This window comes from Panthera pardus, unplaced genomic scaffold, assembly GCF_024362965.1.
Source record: "Panthera pardus isolate Hobbes unplaced genomic scaffold, ASM2436296v1 HiC_scaffold_15, whole genome shotgun sequence".
NCBI lineage: Eukaryota > Metazoa > Chordata > Mammalia > Carnivora > Felidae > Panthera > Panthera pardus.
Window position 1 is genome coordinate 69,769,497 of NW_026526710.1, and position 24,264 is coordinate 69,793,760.

The window sequence follows — 24,264 nt, forward strand, 5'->3', positions numbered from 1 at the left end:
CATGGTATGATTTTGATCTTAATGAAATTATTTCTTTAAAATTATATTTTTACTTTCCCTAAATACCAATTAAATAAACTTACTCGTTTGAAGTCATTCATATTTGTTGCCTGGACTGGTGTACCAATAAAAGTAAAATATGAAATTCTTGTTGTTTCCTCTTCACCTTGATTGGACTGAACAAATATCTACCCCCAACCAAAAAAAAAAAAAAAGATTTTTTATATTAATGATTGTAATCCTTTTTTCATATACATGCTTTAAATTTAACTGGTTTTGTTAGATTATTAATAAAAATACCTCCCACTCTTGGAAGGACTAATCCAAACTACACTTAGACTACTACTCCTGTGGGACTACGAATTCCACTGTTTGCCCTGCTGGCCTCACCTTCTCCAGGATGTCACAGCAAGACACCCACATATAGAAGTTCCTGATAAGTTAGTGTCATGGTGTGGACGAGTCACACTTAAACTCTTTAGAGAGAATGTTGAAAGAGTATGAAATTCATTACAGAGGACAGACTGCTGTTGAAATTTTATGAAAATTAGTTTCTGACTGAGGAAAGTCTCTGCAGCTATTTTCTGATACTCATCCATTCATTCTATTTCCTAAAATATTAAAAGAAAAAATATTGGAAATCTGCTCCTAAAATTACACTATATTATAGCCTGCATATTTTATTAAGCTTGACTCTTTACATTTTTTAATTAATTTATTTGAGAGAGAGAGAGAGAGAGAGAGCAAGGGAGGGGCAGAGAGAGAGGGAAATCCCAAGCAGGCTCCGTGCTGTCAGCACAGAGCCCGACACGGGGCTCAAATTCACGAATCGTGAGATCATGACATGGGCCAAAATCCAGAGTTGGCTGCTTAACCAACTGAGCCACCAGGCACCCCGACTCTTTATACTTTCTATTTAAAAACTCCCTTCAGCATGATAGTAGACAGCAGCTTTACTCACAGATGCTTTTTCAACTTTTTCAATATACTGGATTTTCTGTGTGTGTGTGTGTGTGTGTGTGTGTGTGTGTGTGTGTGTGTGTGTGTGTTTGAATGGCTAAGCTGGAGTTTTTTTCTTTTTTTTCTAAATATAACTTATTGTCAAGTTATCTAACATACAGTGTACACAGTGTGCTCGTTTCAGGAATAGATTCCCATGATTCACTGCTTACATACAACACCAGTGCTCATCCCAATAAGTGCCCTCCCTCAATGCCCATCACTGCCACTCATTTTCCCCTCTCTCCTCACCACCCCCATCAACCCTCAGTCTGTTCTCCATATTTAAGAGTTTTTTATAGTTTGCCTCCCTCTTTGTTTGAAATTATTTTCTCCCCTTCCTTTCCCCATGGTCTTCTGTTAAGTTTCTCAAATTCCACATGAGTGAAAACATGATAACTTTCTCTGACGTATTTCACTTAGCATAATACCCTTCAGTTCCATCCACGTTGTTGCAAATGAAGATTTCATTCTTTCTCATTGCCAAGTAGTATTTTTTTTAAAAAACACATTACTCTAGATGCTGTCTACTTAAGAATATTGCCTCTCTAGGTGCACCTAGGTGGCTCAGTCAATTTAGCATCCGACTCTTGATTTCGGCTCATCATGACCTCACGGTTCATGGAGACTGAGCCCTGTGTCGGTCTCTGTGCTAACAGCACAGAGCCTGCTTAGGATTCTCTCCCCACCCCCCTTTCTGCCCTTCCCCTGCTCACACACAGGTGTGGGTTCTCTAAAATAAATAAATAAAACATTAAAAAAAGGAAAAGAATTTTGCCTCTCTTGATTTAGACAACATATTTCTTTCATCCTCTGATGGAATTAGTTTTTGGTATTTATAGGCAAGCAGAGATTCATCTCAAACCAAGCTTATCAATTAAAAATTCCAAGACTATAGGGGCACCTGGGTGGCTCAGTTGGTTGAGCATCTGACTTTGACTCAGGTCATGAGCTCAACTTAATGAGTTTGAGCCCCACATCAGGCTCTGTGCTGTCTGTGCAGAGCCTGCTTCGAGTCCTCTGTCGCCCTCTCTCTGCCCTTCCCCCACTTGTGTTCTCTCTCAAAAACAAATAAATGTTTAAAAAAAAAATTCCAAGACTATAATAGGTAAACTATTAAACCAGCTCTCCATTTACTTGTAATGAATGCTCTTTGAATCTTATAAGGCACAACAGTTCATATTCACTGCTTTTAAAATTCATCTTACTTTAGCCTTTCCAATCAAAACTGTCATTTTGATTTCAATTTCATCACCGAAAAACTGATAAGCATGTCTGATTGAGACAGGACACAGTACATAAAGACTTGAGCCTATCACAAGATAACTATGTATAGCGATTCTCAATGACAGAGATTAGGTCGGGATGTTTGGGTTGAAAGGGCTTTTCCAATAAACAAATGTCTCCCTTCTATCACTAAATAAAGCAACAGGTATTGTATTAATGGTACAAATGTAGGTCAGGAAAATATCTGATAACCAATATTCTAGTTTGATATAATCATTTTCTTCGATTTCATTTGGATAAAATATTCCAAATATTGAAATCTCAATGGTAATCCTTCCTTCGTCTTACTACTAAGAACATTCTGTGAAACTCCAGTGAAAACCTCCTAAAATGAACACATTATAGCATTCTTCTAATTTACAAAAACCAGAATCATTTCATTAAATCAAGAAAATTACATTAATTTGGCCCGACTTGCTCTCAGTGACTCTGTGCTGGTTCCCACTGTTTTTATAGGTATTCATTCCACTATTCTCCTTTAACCCTCCTACTCCCTGCTCTGAAAGACTGGGCTGGGAGGGAGAAGGAGGTGGTTGGGAGAACATATGCTGGGTTTCGTTACAATAATTCAGAAAAGCAATTAATAACTGCTAAGAAGCAGTTGACTTAATGTAAATTAAGGTAATGTAAAAGTATCTTTTTAAAAAATCATCTGTATTGAGATCATGACCACTACACTATTAAAAACTGTATGTTCTAGAAAAGTAAATTGGATTTTACAACTCAATCATCACTCATTACCAGGTATGAAAGATTATGTACAAATATCTTCAGTTTAAGTCTAAATGGTCTATAACAAACTTTTAATAAGAACTGCCAAATATACAAAGTAACTGACATATTCACAAATTAAAAAAAAAAAAAAATCAACCTATCCTTCCTTTTCAGAACACACAGATAAATTAAAAGAAGAAAATTTAATTAGCTCATTATATTACTCATTTCAAATTTTTTCATTCATTTCAAATCAAGAGGACAAAAAACTACCTTAAAGGATCACTTAGAATCACCCAGGATAGTGAAGATAGCATGAACTGTCACCCAAACACCCATTAAATATAGTTCAAATACTACTTACAGTTACACTGTTAACATTCTGAAATTTAACATAACGAAGTGGGACAATACCATCTTCTTTAATATCATCCTCTGTTAGTTCCAGAGCTTGAGTTGGTTCACTTCTTTCTGCTTCTTCAAAATCCATAGATCGGGGTAGATTGATAAAAATTTTTACATATTTAGGACCCTGACCTATAAAATGGTAGAATAAAATTAAATGTAAAACCAAACTTGCAATACTTTCTTCATTTCACCATTACGTTCAGTCTATACAACCAGATACACATTCAAATATAAGCACATACCTACATGCATCTTCAGGAATTTTAAGAAATTCTGAGTATTTTCACATTCTTTTTTTTTTTTTAATAGACATTTACTAGTGTATTCTTGGCCTGCTAGCCTTATACTAAGAACTGAGAATATTAGATTGAAACACACATGCACAATATGCATACGCATATACATTCACAGACTTCTTGACCTCAATATAAAAGACACTCTGTAATAATGCAACACTACTAATGAGGAGACGCAGGGAAGGCGGAAAGAGTCTGACAATGCATGCAGGTTAACAAAAAGTTTCATAAAAGGAATTAACATTTGAGCTGGGTCTTGCAGTTGCCAACAATTGGTACATTTGTTATTTAGGAGAAGAGCATTACCAGTGACAACATTTAGCTCAAAGGAAATTAATTCTACAAATTGTCAAATTTCATCTTAGGGATTAAGATGTGCTGAGTGGTTAGATCACATTTATAGGATGTCTTAGTCCCTTTAACCTCAGTGTATAATCCAAAACTCATTACTTCGTGGCTAGTTAAGGAATCTTAACATATTCATATTGCTTACTCATCTCTATAGCAACTGCTTTCACAAATACTGAGTATTTCCAGAAGATACAATTTTATTAATGAAAAATACTAATAATCATTTAAAATAACAAATGAGAAGGGAATGCTATCTGATAAACAGGGTGCCTACTGTTTCTCCCAATTAAAAAGAAAACAGAAAAAAAGTCCTAGTCCCCAAGACTCCCCTCCCAAAAAAATCAATTAAGAACAGGAAAAAGAGGGAGTATAAATAAGGAAAATTCTTTATTTAATAAAAAGAAAAATGCCATGTCTGTACAATCATGTTTACAGTATCATAATATATAAAGAAGATGAAACTACTAATAGGTCACAAACAGGAAGATACAGAACCTTAGTTTTATCGTCTGTAATAGGAGGAGTGTGAAATAAATTTCTCCCAGTTGTGATCCCGAAAAATGGCTACTTCGAAACTGGAGTTTCAGAACAAGAATTGGAAGAGTTCCTTTGTTTTCAGATTAAGAGGGGAACTTAAATTCTAAAATAAAAAATTTTAGAAAGAAGGTAAAATTTGTCGTTTCATCAGTTCCTAATAATCTTACCTTATTTGCACATTCATTTGTCCCCTTGCTTTGTTCCAGAAACAATTTCACTCTTTCCCAACACAAGGAATATCTACCTCTATTATTTCATTAGTTTTAAAAATGCGCTGACAGATCCACAGAGCAGAAGGTTAAAGGGCTACCCACTACTCACCATTATCTGGCCCTTGAAATTTCATTGAATAAAGCTTAACAGGTTGATTAAATGCCACAGTAATGAGAAGCTGTGAAGAAAATAACAAGTTTTATTTTAAAAGGGCTCTTGAACACCTTGAATATACACAACAGCTAAGTAGAGTTAAAATGATTAATTCAAAGGCAGAAAATATTTAACTCATTTCACAAAACCAATGTAATATTAAAAAATCGGTAAATTGAAAGTAATTTAATTAGACTGACATTTGAGAAATACAATCATCTATTATTCACATACGGGAATGATGACAAAATTTAAAGGAATAAACTAAACTAAAAACATGCGTAAGAGGAGATCCTTGCTGGCTCAGCGGATCATGTGATTCTTGATTTAGGGGTTGTGAGTTCGAGCCCCACCTTGGCTGTAGAGCCTATAAAAAAGGAGGGGGTGGGTAATGCCTAAGATCCTAAGATCTTGTAACCTGTAAACTGGCAAGCATTTTGCCTTCCAAAAAATTAAACAAAATCCCCAAAGTAAAATAAAATTAAACTATATATTTTAGAATATAAGCTGAACATTTTGTAGGATGGTTTTTCAAGCATGCACCCACATCATCTGATAATATGAAGACACTGCACCGATTATGTGAAGAAACTAGCTCTCAAATGCACTGTACATGATCCAAAACTCAGAAGAATAAGACTTTTAATAGCTCTATGGTAACCTCCAGACCTCCATCCTAAACTTAATCTGGCTAACTGAATCTAGAAGGCCACATAAGGGAACCGGGATAGGAAACATTGTCAGGACGCCGATCTCTAAGAAACCATGAGTCATCTGCTCAGTCTTCTTTCCAGCTAAAATTGTGTATGATGTATGTATCTCTGCTTCTACCCTAGGAGGAAGATTTTCCTGGCAGGAAGATTTCAGGGAAGCTGTGGTCAGTTCTGCTGATATGCATCATCACATTATATTCAGGGCATCATTTACAAGGAACACAATAGTGAACAATATTCTTAAAGCTGTTCAGTAAGGCAGCTGTAGTGAGAGGCAAGATTGAATTTGGATTTATGATTTCAGGATCATTGTGGTCTGTGTGCCTAAGAAAACACCCAGACCATTTCCCCTGGTTATATAAATACTTCTTATACTTGACCTGTAATAGTGTGTCAAAAAATAATAAACATGACATATTTAGAGACTTGAACCACAGGTGAGGAGGAGATGAGAATGGAAAGCTAGAAACAGATCAAGAATCTTGAATCTCTTCCTGAAAACTGTGAAGAAGAATCATGTAAATCTTTTGAGAAAGAGTGGCATGATCAGATTTCTGTTTTAGAAGAATAACTTTTGGGGATTCCTGCATGGCTCAGCCAGTTAAGAGTCTGACTCTAATAATTTTTTTTTTTATGTTTATTTATTTTTGGGAGACAGAGAGACAGAGTGGGGGAGGGGCATAGAGAGAGGGAGACACAGAATCTGAAGCAGGCTCCAGGCTCTGAGCTGTCAGCACAGAGCCCGAAGCTTGACTCAAACCCACAAAGCATGGGATCAGGACCTGGGCCGAAGTCACTCAACTGACTGAGCCACCCACGTGCCCCAAGAGTCTGACTCTTGATTTCAGCTCAGGTATTAATCTCAGGGTCGTGAGTTCAAGCCCTTCATTGGGCTCAACACTGGGTGTGAAGCCTACTTTAAAAAAAAAGAAGAACTTTTGTGAACATGTAGAAGATGAACTGGAATGGGGGACAAAGCAGAGACAACAGATTAGAAAGTAAATTAAGGGAGTGCCTGCGTGAGTCAGCCAGTTAAGCGTCTGATTCTTGATTTTGGATGAGGTCATGATTTCACGGTTCATGGGATCGAGCCCCGTGTCGGGCTCTGCACTGACAGCATGGAGCCCGCTTGGGATTCTCCCTCCTTTCTCTCCCTTTCTCTCTCTCTCTGCCCCTCCCCCACTCGTGCATGAGTGCTTTCTAAAAACAAATGAACATTAAAAAAGGAAAGAAAATTAAGGAAAATAACAGTCAAGATGAACAGTCAAGTAATGATGGCTTGATCAAGGCAGGACTACACTACTTCCTCTGTGATGACAATGCAGGGAAGTATAGGGAAGTACGATACAGGTTTACAGCTGGGAATGAGGACCGGACATATAGGGAGTACTCATCTAATTATTCTCTCTTTCTCAGATACAGACTCATCTGGGTGGGTAAAAAATAGGGAAGACAGGGAGCGCCTGGGTGGCTCAGTCGGTTGGGCGTCCGACTTCGGCTCAGGTCATGATCGGGGTCCGTGAGTTCGAGCCCCGCATCGGGCTCTGTGCTGACAGCTCAGAGCCTGGAGCCTGTTTCAGATTCTGTGTCTCCCTCTCTCTCTGACCCTCCCCCATTCATGCTCTCTCTCTGTCTCAAAAATAAATAAATGTAAAAAAAAAAAAAAAAATAGGGAAGACAGGTCTAGAATGAACAAAAGGATTTAAGAACGGTCAAAGCTCAGCTCAACTCAACTCAGCAGTCGGGCCAATCCAAGAATTCTAAGATTCTGTATAATGACCTTGGCAGCTTGTACAGAACAGAGTAAGGAGGTGGGTCTATATCGCCAAAGAAACTGAAACTTAAAAAAAGGAAAGGAAGTGGTCATCTGGGAAGGAGAAACATAAAACCATGAGATGGAAACATGATAAAGAACCCAGAACAGGCATAAACACTGATGATCCCTATAAGCTTTAACTGGGAAGTATTCAATTACCTGTTCATCACAATCAGATTCCAAGAAGGTCATATCTTTTCGTAAACAGTTGTCAAATCCATGCTCGTCACTTTCGTTAAGACATTCACAGCCAGCTTTGTTAATAAAAGGCATTAAATCCATCTGAAAAAATTAAATCAAGACTTTAGGCAAAGGATTTCGATTTGGTTTAACAATCTTCATCAGAAACGTAAATACATGATTTTCTCTAGGTTAGACAACTTTAAAAAAAACTTCTCTTTTAAGATAGCTACTAAAACTTTTATAATAAGGCTTTCATTTGAATTTCTGACTGAGACCTATCACTATGAAAGCCAAATCTAGGCCTTGCCCACTTGACAAAGTATCAAAAACCAAGTCTTTAACACTAAGATTATAAAATGTTGACATTTTTTGCTAACAGTGTTTTGCAGTGGAAAATATACAAATTAAAATATCTGTTAAGATCCAAAGGAAGCCTACCTCCCTCTTCTAGTGGTCATGTGCTCTTTAAACCTACATCCATAAAGAGTTTACATTTGAGATGAATAACAAATAAGGATTAAAACATTTTTTATTATGGAAAATTTCAAACATGTATAAATAGAATACTACAGTGAACCTCAGGTAGTCAGTCTTTAATAATCCCAGCTACAATAATCAGCTCATGGCCACTCTTGTTTCACCTTTCCCCTGCAAGCAGTCCCTACCCTCCTGTTTTCAAATAAATCCTAGACATTTCTTCATTTCATTCATGAACATTTCAGTGTGTTCATGAGCATTTCTGAGAGATAAGGGCTCTTTAAAAAAAATTCTCAATATTATTATCACAACTGAAACAATGAGTAATACTTTAGTGATCAGCAAATATCTGTGTCCAAATTTCTTGGTCCTATAAATGTTTTACAGTTGAACTGTTAGACTCAAAACAGGACTCCAAACAAAGTATGCCATATTTGGTTAATGTCTCTCAACTCCTTTAATCTATGGTCATCTAGTGCCTATGGATTTCTAATATTTTGGATTTTGCTGATCGCTTCCCTGTGGTATTTAACATCTTTCTGTCTCCTGTGTACGTGTTGGTTAATACTTCCAACACACGGCCAGAGCAGTGACTGTGGGCATCATGGTCTCTGACTTTAGCAGGAGTGCCTCTAATGCTCTCTCATTTAGATTTTACGGACGGTTTTAAAAATAAATGGGTACTGAATTCTGTCAAATGCCTTTTCTCCGTATTAGGAGATTATAACTTTTCTCCTTTAGATTGCTGGATTTTGTTTACTAATATTTTAAGAGTTTTACAATTGGTCCTAATTGGAACTGGTCAGTGGTTTTTTTGTTTTTGTTTTGTTTTGGTGCACATTTTGTCAGATTCTGGGATCAAGGTCATATTTACTTCAAAAAGAAATTTAGAAAGTTTTCTCTCTTTTTATATGGTCTTAAGTAGTTTGGAATAACACTAGACTATCTGATCTTAAGATCTGGTAGAACTTCCCTGTGAAGTCATCTTGCCCTTTATGGTACAGGTCTTCAACTATTTTCTCTACTTCCTCTATGGTGACTGGTCTATTTAGGAGTTCTGCTTCTAGTGGAGTTGATTTTGATAAACTATTTTTCTAGAAAAACATCCATTTAATCTACTAAACAAGGACTAATTTTAAGTTTACCAAGAATTTTAGATTATCAGTTAATTGCATATTCACCTTTCTATCATAAAGAGTATTATATTTTGTATACAGAGGATACTAATACATGTATGTATCATTCTAAAGAAAACTTTTTTACATGTCAAATAATTAGCAACATAATTATCAATAATTATTAGAATAGATCCTTAATTATTCATGGAGGGGCCTAAATGCTTTTAAAGCCAAAATGCTATTTTGAATTATATTAAATGTTATATTGCATTAGATGTTGAACATATTATTCAGGGTATCATACCATAGCCAATTTAAAAACAGTGGGGGTTGGTGTGCTGGCACTATAAAGCAAAGTTCTACTATTACAGAATCACTTTGAACTTTAAGTTGAACATTTCCCTTGAAAGGACAGTTCTAACAAAATCTTTAAACACTTATGTCTTCCATCCTACCAAGATGCCTCTTCAATACTGTATCTAGGACTATGATCCCAGGCATGAAGACAACACTGAAATCATGCTTGCAATATCTTAATGATGAAAAATAAATAGGTGATTTACCTGAAGTTGTTTTTATATTTATCGTGGGGCACACAAAACAAGTTATCACACTCAAACAGTTGCATTAAAGTGCTTTGCTACACAACACTGTCTAGGACAAATTGGCATTATATCTGACTTAACTGCAAATTGACACATTCCAGAAATACGCAACTGGAAATAAATATCACTACCTATGTAATCAACTTGCCAATGAGGAAAGAATAATGAGAAAACAATCAGACAAATCCAGATTGTGGGACAGTCTATAAGACAGATGGTCTCAACCTACGGTGTACAATAAGATAGCCATTAGCCACATGTGATAATTTAAAATTAAATTAATTAAAAGCAGATAAAACTCAAAATTCAGTCCTTCAGTTGCACTAGACACATAACAAATGCCTAATAGCCACAAGCATCTAGTGGCTACTAGATTAGACTGGTGCTGGTTTAAACTTTCAAAAAAGGTAGTCATGAAAGGAAAAAAGAGCAGACAGAAGTTTCTAGAACACCAAAGAAAAACAACTTAACTGCAATGTATGATCCTTGACTTGATCCTAGGTGGGGGAAAACAGTTATAAAGGGTATTTTGGAGATAATTTTAAAAATGTGAATGTAGGCTGTAAATACTAGAGATACTGTAAACCATTGCTAAATTTCTTAGGAGTGTTAATAGTATCATGGTTATGTAAAAGAATGTTCTTGTTCTTAGAAGCTACCTGCTCAAATATTTAGAGATGAACCATCATGATGTCTATACCTTACTTTTTAAATGACTCTGCCAAGAGATAAAAGTAGATAAACACCTATCAAGAAAGCAAAACTAGGGGCGCTTGGGTAGCTCAGTTGGTTAAGCATGGGACTCTTGATTTCAGCTCAGGTCATGATCTCACGGTTCGTGGGTTCAAGCACTACATTGGGCCCTGCACTGACAGCGTGGTGCCTACTTGAGATTCTCTCTCTACTTCTCCTCACTCTACCCCCCAGCCCGCCACCGCCAAGAAAGCAAAAGTAGCAAAATATTCACAACTGATGAACATAGGTGAATGGTATATATGTTTGTTATACTATTCCGTCAATAGTAGAACATTTTTTATGTTCTTTTGTTTGTTTGTTTGTTTTTTTACAGGGGAGAAAATCTAACACAAGACACACAGAAAGTTAGAAAACCCTTTCCGTGCTTCCAATTTTGGTTAAAGAAAGATCTGTCTTACTACACAGATGAGGGTCATTTAAGGTTTCATTTCATTTTGTTGAATGATGACAAAATTTGTACACTGAAATCTATAGTTCAGTGGTCAGAATACTGAAATACACTAAAAAGCCTCAAGATTCAGAACATTATGCAAATCCAAGTTCAATCCCAGAGTGCCTAGAATTCAAACTTGTGGAGAGGAAGACTTATTGATAGCCCTATGGCTATGAAGCAATACTAGGTATTCTTAACGAATATGAAAGAAAAAAAGATAGAATGATTTAAATTTTCCTAATTTAAATTTAAATATCCCAATGCTTCCATAAACATTTTATAAACTAGAAGTCATTATATTTACAAAAACACTGTCTTATTTCTGAATAAGAACTATTACCATTCTTAACCTACATCTATTGCAGTATTTCAAACTCCTCTAAAAGAGATACATGTATCTCTCATACTCTGGCCTCAATCAAATTTGGAATTCCAAAACTAGGATGTATAAAATCAGTAACTATATAGTCTCTTTGTGTGAAAAGATAACTGAAAGTCTTTAAAACCAAAATTTTATTTAAAAACTGGCAACACAACTATATGCTAACTGAGATATAAATTTTTAAAAATTATTTTAAAAATCCAATTAAAACCTTTTTTAGCTTAAAAAAAACTGGCAATACATTTTTGCAATGCTTATACTTAAATCTGCTTAAGACACAGGCTTTCATTCACTGATTCTTCCTCCTGTTAAGTGGCTATTTGTGCTGTGAGAATGATGACATTCTTAGAAACACATTACCGATCTTACATAATAACTTTGTAGACATAATAGTTCAAAACTTTTAATGTCTTGATTGACACCAGATGGAAAAAATGAAAACGTTTTTAATAGCTTCTCACAGTGCATTCATAACATGTGCATGAAAACGGAATTTTTTTAAATTTCTTAAAACTTAAGTTTTTCCTGCTTAATTCCTACCTGAGGCCAAAACACTGATATCACGCTTAGCTGATGTGTAAATAAGTAGCCCTCTAGCTAAGCAGCAGGACTGTTCCGCTCTCATTAAGACTTTTTCATGCAAAAACCCTTCACAAATAACGGGGAAAAAAATACAAAGATGTAAACAAATCAGTTTACGGGTCAAATTAATTTCCAAAATTTTCCAAAAGGTGTCACAACCCTGACTTACACAACATGTTCATACTTTCCAACTGGGTATCACAATTTCAAATGATTACATAACAGTTCTGTTTTAAACAGATACTAACTGCGCCTCCCTAACTTCAAGTAATTAATGCCAGTACCACACGTTAAAGACACTTTTTGAAGATACAACCCCCACCCCGACACTCAAAGAAAAAATCTCTTGTATTTATCTAACTATAGAGTCTCCTTATTCAGTATAAATTTAAGAGACTTACAGAAAGGACTTGTTGTCCGTGATACACATTCTTTCATATATTAGCTTTAACTTGAGGTAACAATTATTTTTTTTTTAAGTTCATTTTTGATCTGCCAATACCATTAACTTTAAAAAAGAAAAATTAGGAAAGATACATACAAATATATACTTTGGTATGCAGGATTAACCAAGTTGCATTAACAAGTCAGCTACTACAAAGTGAATTTCTGAATTTTGGTTCCTTCCTGAATAGCTCTCAAATGATAGATACTGAATTATAAAATGTTATTATGTATAATTTTCAAACTTTTATAATTTTCAGACCTTTGTGTTCCTAAGTCTTCAAGTTATTATTTGAGTAATAATTCTTAAAACTCAGAAAAACATACCTAATGGTAAAATCACACATGATCCTAAAATAACTAGATTTTTGTAACAGAAAAAAGAGGTGCCAGAAAAGAGGGGATACATGTAAAAAGACAGAGAAAACTATAGGGAATTTTAGGAAAGGGAGTTCAGCATAAAATGGTCACACATTAAAATTTACATGTCATTTTACACAACTGTTGAAAAATGGAAAATTTTTCCAATGCACATTTCTTCACATTTTGGGGAGGGGGAAATACATAAATATGTAATTTTAAAAGTACACATAAATAAAACATATACATTATATACAATAATAAAATCGAAATTAAATGTATGTATATAAATATACATTAAAAATGAGTGAATGTTTAAAACTGGCTATTAAGACAATTCAGAAAACAGATTAAAAAAAAACAAGTGGCAAAAAAGATTAGCAGAGCAAATTTAGGAAAAATTGTTTTTGATGAGGGCTTAAGGTGATAATATATACAACAGAGACAAAAACCCAACAGTCAGCTAATGAAGTTACTTTTAAAGTTCTTATCTGAAAGTATTCTTAACCAGCAAAAGATAACAGTTAACTTCACTTTAACCAAACAGTGACAAAAGATACATCATGATTTCACTTTTAAGTCTACCTACATAGCCTTTTGGAATATCTGTGTCCTCATTGCTTCCAGGGTCATTTTCTAAGTGCTGCTTGATTTTTTCTTCTAATCCAACAGCATCTGCTCCTTGATATTGATCAATTCTCACTTTGTTTCGAAAAAACAGAAATGTAGGTGTTGCTGATATATTGTTGGTGGCAGCTGTTCCCTAGAATTGGCAAGTTAGATGACGTTAATGAATTAAAAGTAATCATTTTTAAACCACTTAGAATATTCATTCTACATCTCTATAGAAGTTAAATATCACAAGCATAAGCAAAAATCACATAAAATAACACATGCCCAACTGTTATTTAAGAAAAAGCAGGCCTGTTACTACTGAGGGCACAACTACATGACCCTTACATTCCCAATGAAGAACCTCCATTTTAAATCAGTTTTAGTATTAAAGACTTCACCCAACCAGCAGAATAGCTTCCAATACAGAAATTATGCTTTACAACACCAGCTAGCTCTCTCATAAGCACATGCTATTTCTTAAGTGGCGAAACCAAAGAGGGTATTGATCAGTCAACACAAAGCAGGGCTACTAGGAAAAAGTACAGATCTGAAAAACAGCAGCCCATCTCTCCATGAATATGAAGTACCAGCCTCACCCAACTCTACTCATAGAAATGACTTCTGGCCTCCCTCACTGCAACATCTACCTTTTAAAATTCTGCTCCATCTCCACAATATTATAAACTAAGTAGCAAGCAAATGGGTATCAGCTAATTAATGATGGACCCATGGTCTAAACTTTTCATAAGAAGTACAAAGGAAATAGTAAAGCAAACATGTCATCTTGCAGATTCAAATACTATGAAGAGGTACCACTATGTTGCTTAAAGAAAAAAAGTTTACGTAGAGAGGTCTTCTCTAAACCTCAAAAATTAAAAACAAAAACATGACTGACCTTTTAAAACAGTGTTGTCCAAAATAAGACACAAATATAGGCTATATATGTAATTTTAAGGTTCCAATATCCACAACAGAAAAACTGAAATAATTTTTCTGCATTTTCAACATGGTCACTATAAAAAGTTAATGATGTATTTTACATTTTTTTCATACTAAGCCTTCAAAATCCTATGTGTACATCTATAGCACTTCTCAACTGGGACTTGCCACGTTTCAAGTGTGCAATAACCACATGCAGCTGGTGGCTATCATACTGCACAAACAGCTCCAGAGGAGAACACTTCTAGATTAGAGACAGAGACTACTACGGCCCAGTGCTACAGTCCGCTAGTAGGCAACAGAAGTACAAAGCAGTAACACAGGGTTTATACCAAACCTCAAATACTAACCACAAACTAGGTAACATTAAAAAACTTTTTCACTCAGAAATGTATCAAAGACACAACCTCACCAAAAAGAGCAGCTAGCTACACAGTTATTCTTTAGTTAGAACTACATTTTTAGTGTTGGAAACAACCTTCAAAACATTTTTCCTTAACTCCTCCTCCATATTCTCACATACGCAAAAGTCGAACTGTCACATGGCCATTCCAACTAAGTAATCGGAATCCCTACAACACTGTGTCTCCATCAACAGTAATCAACACTCTAAAGTTTCTGCTGAGTATGCAGCTTTGAGGCTAAGATTACACAATGATCAATTCAAATCAAACTATAAGCAAGAATTCTCTGCCAAGGCTTGCTAATCAACCAATGCCTCAGTAGAAGATAATGTCGATTTGCGAAAGATAAACAAAAAATGTAAAACAAAAAACTGCCAGGTGACCTATTAAGTTGAACAACTTATTAGTTTTACATCAGAAAGATATTAATATAAACAAACCCAGAAGCAATTAATATGGGACTACCATTTTTAACTAATGTAGCCACAATAACATTTGCAATAATTCATGTCAACATAACATTTCCCTATCTTCAAAGGAGTAAGTACTATGTGCATAAAGAGATAAACGAATGAAGGATGACATCAATGTTGAATTTCAAACCAATGTAATTTTTTCTGTTAAAAAGGACTCCTTTCCGGGGTGCCTGGGTGGCTCAGTCATTTAAGCATCCAACTCTTGATTTCAGCTCAGGTCATGATCCCACAGTTCTTAAGTTTAAGCTCCCCATTAGGCTCTGTGCTGACAGAGGAGCCTGCTTGGGATTCATTCTCTCTCTCTCTCTCTCTCTCTCTCTGCCCCTCCCCTGCTTGGGCTCTTTCTCTCTCAAAATAAATAAACAAACAAACATTAAAAAAAAAAAAAAAAAAAAAAAAGGATTCCTTTCCCTTACCTGACACTGATGTACATCTACTTCCAAGAAAACTGCCTGTGGATACTTATTACTCATAGAACTGAATGCTGGGGCAATCCTTAAACATGGTCCACACCTGTGAGAAAGTAAAACACATGCTTGGTAAAAACACACAAAAGACTGTATTAATTTATACTCTAAAGAACTTGTTAATTAAAATATGAAATCAAACAAACTCTGATGATCCTGGCTTTAGTTGTTCTAATCTTTTCCACTAGATTAATTTAGATACACTTGCATCAATATCACATTGTCCTAATGACTACAGATTTATATTAAGTTTTAAATATAATAATGTTAAGTCTTTCAGCTTTGTTCTCACTGAAATTAAAGATCTAAATAAAAGGAGGAATACGCTATGCTTATAAACTGGAAAACTCAACAGCATCAAAATGTCAATTCTCCTACATTTGATTTTTTGAAGTCAATGTAAAATCCCAGTAGGTTTTCTTGCAGAAGTTAACAAGTTTAAATTCTAAAACTTATAGGGAAATACCAAAGATAGCCCAAGCCATCTTGAGGTTCAAAGCTGAGAAAATTACATTACTGAATATTAAGAATGATCACACAGCTTTATAAATTAAGAGTGTTCAGTGCTGGTACAATGATAAAAAAAAAAACAAAAAAACCAAAAACTGACCAGTGTAAAAGAACAGGTCCAGAAACAAACCCATCCTATCTGCAGCAACCTGATTTATCAAACATGTGACAGAGCAGTGCAGTGGGGAAAGGATGGTCTTTGCAATAAGCAGTGCTGCGTCAACTAGATAGTCACATGAGAAAATAAATGAATCGTTACCCCTATACCTCACACCATACAAAAACCCAATTCCAGATGGATTACAGGTCTAAGTGTGAGAGGTAAAACAGTAAGGGTTTTAGGAAAAAATACAAAGGATACTTTCAAATCTTAGGAACAAGCAAAGATTTCTTAAAACACAAAAAGCACTGAAGAAAAAAGGAAATAATTGATATATTGTAATATACTTGATAAATTAGAAAATATTAAGACCTTTTCTTCATTAAGATACCAAGTCCCCACAGAGTGGTAAAAAATATCTGTGAAACGTATCAAAGGACTTAGACTGCTAATATGTAAAGAATTCCTACAAATCAATAAGAACAAGACTGACACTCAAAAGAAAAACGGGTAAACTCTTAAACTGGTACTTGACAAATGAGGTTATCTTCATAACAGTCAGTAAACATGAAAAGATACCTCACTTCATTAGTCACCAGGGAAACCAGGGAAAGGAAAATTAAAACTACTTCCATCAAAATAGCTAAAACAAAAAAGAATAAACTATAGTCAAGAATGTGGATCAACTGAACTGTTAGTGACCATGCAAAATGGTATCACCTCTTCAGGGGAAAAGAAAAGAAACTGGCAGTATCTACTAAACCAAGATTTGTGCCTACCTGTCAGCATTTCCGAGTTATATAACCAACAGAAGTGTCTACATATGTTTGCTTTAGGGCATTTGAAAAAATACTGATAGTAGTAACACTTCTAATAACCAAAAGTGGAGACTATTCAAAGTCCTATCAACACAGAATGAGTATATTAACTGCAGTTGCTCATACAGTGGAATACTATACAACAACGAAAATGACTGGCGTAAAACTTCATGCAAAACATGGGTTAACCTCACAAATAAAACTGAGAAAAGTAATACATTATATGATTCCATTTATGTATGGTTCAAATACAGGCAAAACAAGTCAATGGTACTACAAGTCAGGACATAGGTTACCTTGAGAGTTAATGACAGGATGGGGATATGCAAGAGATTTCAAAAGGCTAGTTATATTATTCTATTTGTCTGGAACCTGATTACATGAGCGTGTGTGTTCAGTTTGTGAAAATTCAACAGGCTATATATTTATAATTACACACTCTTACATCTCAATAGAAGTTCAGAGAAAAATCATAGCAATAGCAGATAAGAACACAAGGAAAAGCAAATTCTGAAGCACAAATGTTCATGCCCAAGCTGTGATTGTCTCTCCATTGTTAACATTTTAATCAGTATTTTCATCCTGTGCCATCTATAAACCTCACACCAAAAAGCTAATAACGAATTAAGTCCTTAAATATTAAACTTGGTGCTTCTGAAAGTAGGTTTTTGTATCTAACAATCCTCAAATAGGCCCGGAGACCAAATTATAAAGAAACAAACATTTATAGTCACTAAGCCTATGTTTGGTTTAGCAAAATACTTCTAGTTATCAATAAGTCTTAAACATTATGGATGGGAGTACAAATTGTTAAATCCTTTTTGAAGAGCCATTAATCACTCTGTCAATTTTAAATGAACACAACCCAAGATTCACCAATCTTACTTCTATACATCAATCCTACCTTAAGACTTAACTCAGTTTCACAATATGTATACAAAGTTCAATGCAATGTTATTAATAGTAAAAAATTAGAAATAATCTAAGTGGCAATCAACAAAAATAGTTTCAAACGTTATGACACATTCATACCAGACGATAAGGATAACTTGTAAATTTATATTGTTTAAAATAAAACTAAGTCTCACGATAAAATTCTCTATTACCACGTGAAAAAAAAAGTGTATACACACATTAGGTGCATCACACAATAACCAGTTAATTACTTATGCAAAGTGGGACTGGAAAAGGAAGAGAGAAAATTTATAGGAAACTTTTTTAAATTATTCATACTTCTGCATTTTTGTTTTTTTAGGATGAACAGGTACTTTGATCTTAAAATATTAAATAACTTGACACTACAGAATTTAACATTAATTGCATTTAAACAGGTTTCCCAAATGAAGCACAGTGATTTATGCTATACCACAATATATTCATTCTTAAAAGAAATCTCCCTTCTTTACAAGCATGCATTCAAAATAAGACAACTTATGGGAAAAATAAGATCGAGGCAAGCCATGTAAACCCATGCAACTTTGTAAACATATCCCCAAGAAAAAAAAAACGGTAACGTTCTGAGGAAATACTTGGACAGCCAGGCAGGTGGCTCAGACCTAGAGGATACCTCAGGGAATATTTAAAATGAATAAAACGGATGGACTGTAAGTGCCATGACGATCCAGGTGGAAGTGAAGCTCTGAAGCAGTGAGGCTGCACAGAGGAAGCGTAGCCCTGAGAATGAACCCTCGGGGAACAAGTGCTGGGTGCAAGTGCGAGTGTTTTATTAACTTTAACGTCATTAAAATAAACTCGCAAGGGAGCTTGCCTGCATGGCTGAGGGCTTTTCTCTTTCCTGTTAAAGATTCTAGTTCTATTTCTGCTCTTCACTACCTAGGAAAAACAGAATGCGAACCAACAGGACTTGCTCATTGTACTGACATCATCACGCTATTCACCAGTCATGTAGGGGTTAACCGGTCGGTGTTAAAAAAACAGAAACAAAAACAAAAACAAAAAACACTTCTGGCTAAAATGACTGTACTAAGATTAAGTGTTCCCTTTCAAAATTTAACCTTATCTAGATCCCCTGTTTAATTTTAGTTAGCCATCACAGGTTGTAACTTTAGTCAAAGATGAAAATAAGTCACAGAACACAGAAGCACAAATAAATACAGTGGCATACTTTCACAATAAAATCATCCAAATGAATTGATCAGTTATTTTAAGTAAGATGTTTGCCTGCTTAATATCAGCACTTAAGAGTATAAATTCCTATTATTAGCTGAGCTCAGAACAAGTCACCTGATTTCCCCGTATAAAATGGGAAGGGACTAGATTTTCCAGGACCTTTGTCATATCCAAAATATTATGCCCCACGTATGCCTGAATTTCAGGATCTTCCTTTTTTCCTCCTGTGCAGCCTTGTTTCACAGCCCTTAAATAGTATATAAATACAGAGCCTCTGAACTTGTAAAAGAGACCAGAGATCATCTAGTCCACACATTAAAAAAAAAAAAAAAAAAAAAAAAGCGTTCTTTTGCTACTTCTCTTTGACAGGAAGCTTATCTGTTAAACATGTAAAATGGATATGTAAGGATTCTGACTTATGCTTTTTGAGAAAAAACAAAGCAGACAACTCTCCAGCTTTTTGCAATACATAAAGAACCAAACCCAGAAAACTCAAACTTTAAAACTGACCTAACTTAACACAATTATTTGGTAAGTGAGAAATGAAGACCAGAAAAGTTAAATCACTTGCCCAAGATCAGACACTCTAGTAAATGACAGGGCCACAACAGAACGGTTAACTCGTAACCAATCCAAGATCAGCTTTCTTTGAAAGCACCAAGCTAGGTTCTAAGTATGATTTTTGTTTACAGTCATTATATAAACAAATTCAACTTCATGAACTTGCTGTCCTTCCCTGTTTGCTAGTCAGTGCTCTACCTTGAGCAGTAACATGTGTAAACACATTGCTGACATAATGGTAAGGAAATGAATGTGCTTTCTGTAGAGATATTTTAAAAGTCTATTTTTTTCTGTAGGGCACAACCTTAAAGTAGGTAATGTCTAGATTAATTATATTTTAATTAGGGCAGACATAATCATAACTGGTCCTATTAATAACACAAAATGGCTAGCATTCATTGAGCATTTACTATATGTTATACAATTTACAAAACCCTTAAACTCATTTAAACCCTACATTTCTCATTTCAAAGTCAAGAACAATGCAGTACAGTGCTAGAATTTGGTTACAAATCCCAACTCTTAACTGCTGTTCCAAATACCCCAAAACAGAGGCTTAAACACTGCTTTCTGTTATTTCTCAATTAACTGCCAAGATTAAAATGAATATGTTCTTTTTAAAAAAAATCCAGACACATACCATTTTATAAAGTCCAAATCCAGGCAAAACTAACTTACAGTGTTAGAACTCAAGAACAAGGAGGGGAGCCTGGGTGGCTTGGTTGGCTAAGCGGCTGACTTTGACTCAGGTCATGATCTCACAGCTTGTGAGTTCAAGCCAAGCATCGGGTTCTCCACTCAGCGCAAAGCCTGCATTGGATCCTCGGTCTCCCTCTCTCTCCCTCTCTCTCTCAAGAGGAAAAAAAAAGGAATTCAAGAACAAGAAGAAAGCAGGCATGGGGCAGGGGTGGTCCACAGCGCTGGCATTCTTGATCTACATGTTAGTTACAAGTGTAACCACTCTGAAAATTTATCAAAGTATACACAAATGATTTGTGTACATTTTGCATGCATGTTATACTTGAATTAAAAAGTTTGCTTTTGGGGCGCCTGGGTGGCTCAGTCAGTTAAGCGGCCGACTTCAGCTCAGGTCATGATCTCGCGGTCCGTGAGTTCGAGCCCCGCATCGGGCTTTGTGCTGACAGCTCAGAGCCTGGAGCCTGTCTCAGATTCTGTGTCTCCCTCTCTCTGACCCTCCCCCGTTCATGCTCTGTCTCTCCCTGTCTCAAAAATAAATAAAACGTTAAAAAAAATTAAAAAAAAAAAAAGTTTGCTTTTAAGAAAAATTCTTTGTATGTTCTTTGAGACCTCACCATGTCCTAGTTATCTCTTGTTATTTGCCTGGTCCCTATGGACTGCCGGGCCTGCTATCTTTGTAATTCAGTCTATAGCAATTTTGAACCATATAATTAATGTTATCTATATCTATAATGTATTAGTTGGACAAGCTACCATAACCATTAGAATTCAACATTCTAACCTACACTAACACTATTCTTGGATGGTAATAGTAACACCTAACCAACAACAAAGTAGGACTTGCTTTAACAAAACTGAACAGACAGTAAACACATCTGTAAAAGTGATACATTCATGAATTCAAGATAAAAATCATTCGTACTCCATATAACTTCACTTACATGTGGAATCTAAAAAACACACACACAACACAGCAGTTGCACTACTTGGTATTCATCCAAAGGATTACAAAAATACTGATTTAAAGGGGCACATGCACCCCAATGTTTACAGCAGCACTATCACCAGTAGCCAAATTGTGGAAAGAGCCCAAATGTCCATCAACTGATGGATAAAAAAGGTGTGTTGTACACACATAAACACACACAAAATGGAACATTACACAGCCATCAAAAATAGTAAAAGTTTGTCATTTGTAACGACCTGGATGGAACTAGAGTGTACTACGTTAAGCAAAGTTAAGTCAGTCAGTGAAAGACAAATATGCGGAAGAAACAAAACAGATGAACATAGTGGAAGGGAAGGAAAAGTAGAATAAGATAAAAACAGAGAGTGAGGCAAACCATAACAGCCTCTTCACTATAGAGAATAAACAGGAAGGCTGGAGTGGAGGTATGTGGGGAGATGGGCTAATTGGGTGATGGACATTAAGGAGGGCACTTGCTGTGATGAGTACTGGCTGTTATACGTAACTGATGAATCACTAAATTCTCCTGAAACCAGCACTACACTGTATGTTAACTTGAGTTTAAATAAAAAGTTGGAAAGAAACAAACACACGAACAAAAAAACCAGAAAGACTCATAAATACTGAAAACAAACGGTGGTGGTAGGGAGGGGATACGTAAACAGATCAAGAAGTACAAACTTCCAGTTATAAAAAAGTCATGGCGATATAAAGTACGGCATACGGATAACACTGTGGTAACTTTGTATGGTGGAAGATGGTGACTATATTCACCATGGTGAGCATTTTGTAAAGCGTATAACCATCAAATCATTATGCTGTACACCTGAAACTAATATAATATTGTATGCCAAGTATACTTCAGTTTAAAATAAAAATCATTCACGCTGAGTTTTATGGGAAAGAAAATGCATATTCTTTTAGCGTTGGGGCTTACCCACTAGTGATAACAACAAAACTGGCACTGTTTATAACCATTAAATGTATATTTAAAGAGTAACAGTACGGAAATAACAGTTACAAAAACACATCACCACAGTATATAATTCATATATATAATTTTATACTCTAAACAATGCTGTTAGGTTACGTGTTAACATCCCCATGTTACAGGTGGGGAAAGAATATCACAGAATGAATTGAAATGTCCTAGGTCATAAGATTAGTTTGCAAGCAGTGCTGTGGTTAAATAATTCAAGGCAATATTAAAAAAAAAAAAAAAAAGGTCAGGTTGTGTGCAATACAGGGATGAACCTGCATTTCCTTTCTATTTAGGCTGGGAAAAACAAGGACAACACTTTATACTTCCTACAGTGCATTCAGCAATGGGACCTTAAATTATTCAACCTGTGACTCAACATCCTCATGTGTAAAATGGGGATAATTTCAAAGATTATTTTGAGGACCGAATAAGTCAATATAAATTCTTAAATAAGTCTCTTACAAAAGAAATAATATGTAAATGTTGGCTATTTTAATTATTTAAAAACAACAACAACAACAACAACAACACTGGAGAAGGGTGCCAAGACTATTCACTGGGGAAAAAACAGTTTTTTCAACAAATGGTGCTGGGAAAACTGGATAGCGACATATAAAAGAATGAAAGTGGAGTTTTACACCATATACAAAAATTAACTCAAAATGGGTAAAAGAATTTAAAAACTAAAATTACAAAATTCCTGGATGAAAACATAGGGGCAAATCTTCATGACACTGGATTTGACAATGATCTGTGGGATATGACATCAAAAGCACAAGCAACAATAGAAAATATATATAAACTGGACTCCATTAAGACGTAAAATCTTTTGTGCATCAAAGGACACTATCAAGAAAGTGAAAGGCAACCAATGGGAGAAAATATTTATAAACCATTTATCAGATAAGGAATTGATACCCCAAGTATATAAAGAACTCCTATAGGGGCATCTGGCTGGCTCAGTTGGTAGAGTGTGCAACTTTTGAGGTCAGTGTTGTGAGTTCAAGTCCTACGATGGGTGTAAAAATTACTTAAAAATAAAATCTTACCAAAAAAAAAAAAAGAAAGAAAGAAAGAACTATAATTCAAGAACAAAAACCCAAACAGTCTAATTCAAAATCAGTAAAGGGCTGGAATCAGCATTTCTCTAAAGAAAATAAATGACCAATAAGCACATGAAAAAATGCTCAACATCATTAGCCATTAAGGAATTACAAACCAAAACCACCAGACCACTTCACACCCATTTAGGATGGCTATTTGGTGCAACTGAATTCCACTCTCAGGTATATACCCAAAAGACTTGAAAGCAGGGACTCAAAGATATCCTTGCACACCAATGTCGATAAGCGGTATTACTCACAATAACCAAAAAGTGGAAACAATCCAAGTGTCCATCAACAGATGAATAAACAATATATAGTATATGCATACGATGAAATTTTTAACTTTAAAAAGGAAATTCTGATACATGCTACAACATGGATGAACCCTAAAAACATTATGCTAAGGGAAATAAGCCGGAAACCAAAGGATAAATGTTATATGACTCCACTTACGTGAGACAGCAAAAACAGGCAAATTCATAGAAACAGACAGATGTTACCAGGGTGGGGGACTGGGGGTATTGGGAGTTACTGCTTCATGGGTAAAGTTATTGGTTAATGTTTCTATCTGAGATAATGAAAAGATTCTAGGAAATAGTGGTGATGGTGGTACAACATTGTGAATGTACTTAATGCCACTGAACTGTACATTTAAAAATGGCT

The 24,264-nt window shown here is 35.3% G+C and overlaps 1 protein-coding gene across 4 annotated transcripts in view; it reads right to left on the reverse strand.

Moving 5' to 3' along the window:
- TXNL1 (thioredoxin like 1) overlaps positions 1 to 24,264 on the reverse strand; it is a 33,558-nt gene that overhangs the window by 6,543 nt on the left and 2,751 nt on the right. For all 4 annotated transcript variants that reach the window (XM_019463953.2, XM_019463954.2, XM_019463956.2 and 1 more), the window contains exons 2-7: positions 15,678 to 15,774; positions 13,417 to 13,590; positions 7,647 to 7,769; positions 4,914 to 4,983; positions 3,365 to 3,537; positions 84 to 188 (exon numbers count right to left, since the gene is read on the reverse strand). In XM_019463953.2, coding sequence (XP_019319498.1) covers positions 84 to 188; positions 3,365 to 3,537; positions 4,914 to 4,983; positions 7,647 to 7,769; positions 13,417 to 13,590; positions 15,678 to 15,774 — 742 coding nt within the window. The remainder of the gene's footprint in view (positions 1 to 83; positions 189 to 3,364; positions 3,538 to 4,913; positions 4,984 to 7,646; positions 7,770 to 13,416; positions 13,591 to 15,677; positions 15,775 to 24,264) is intronic.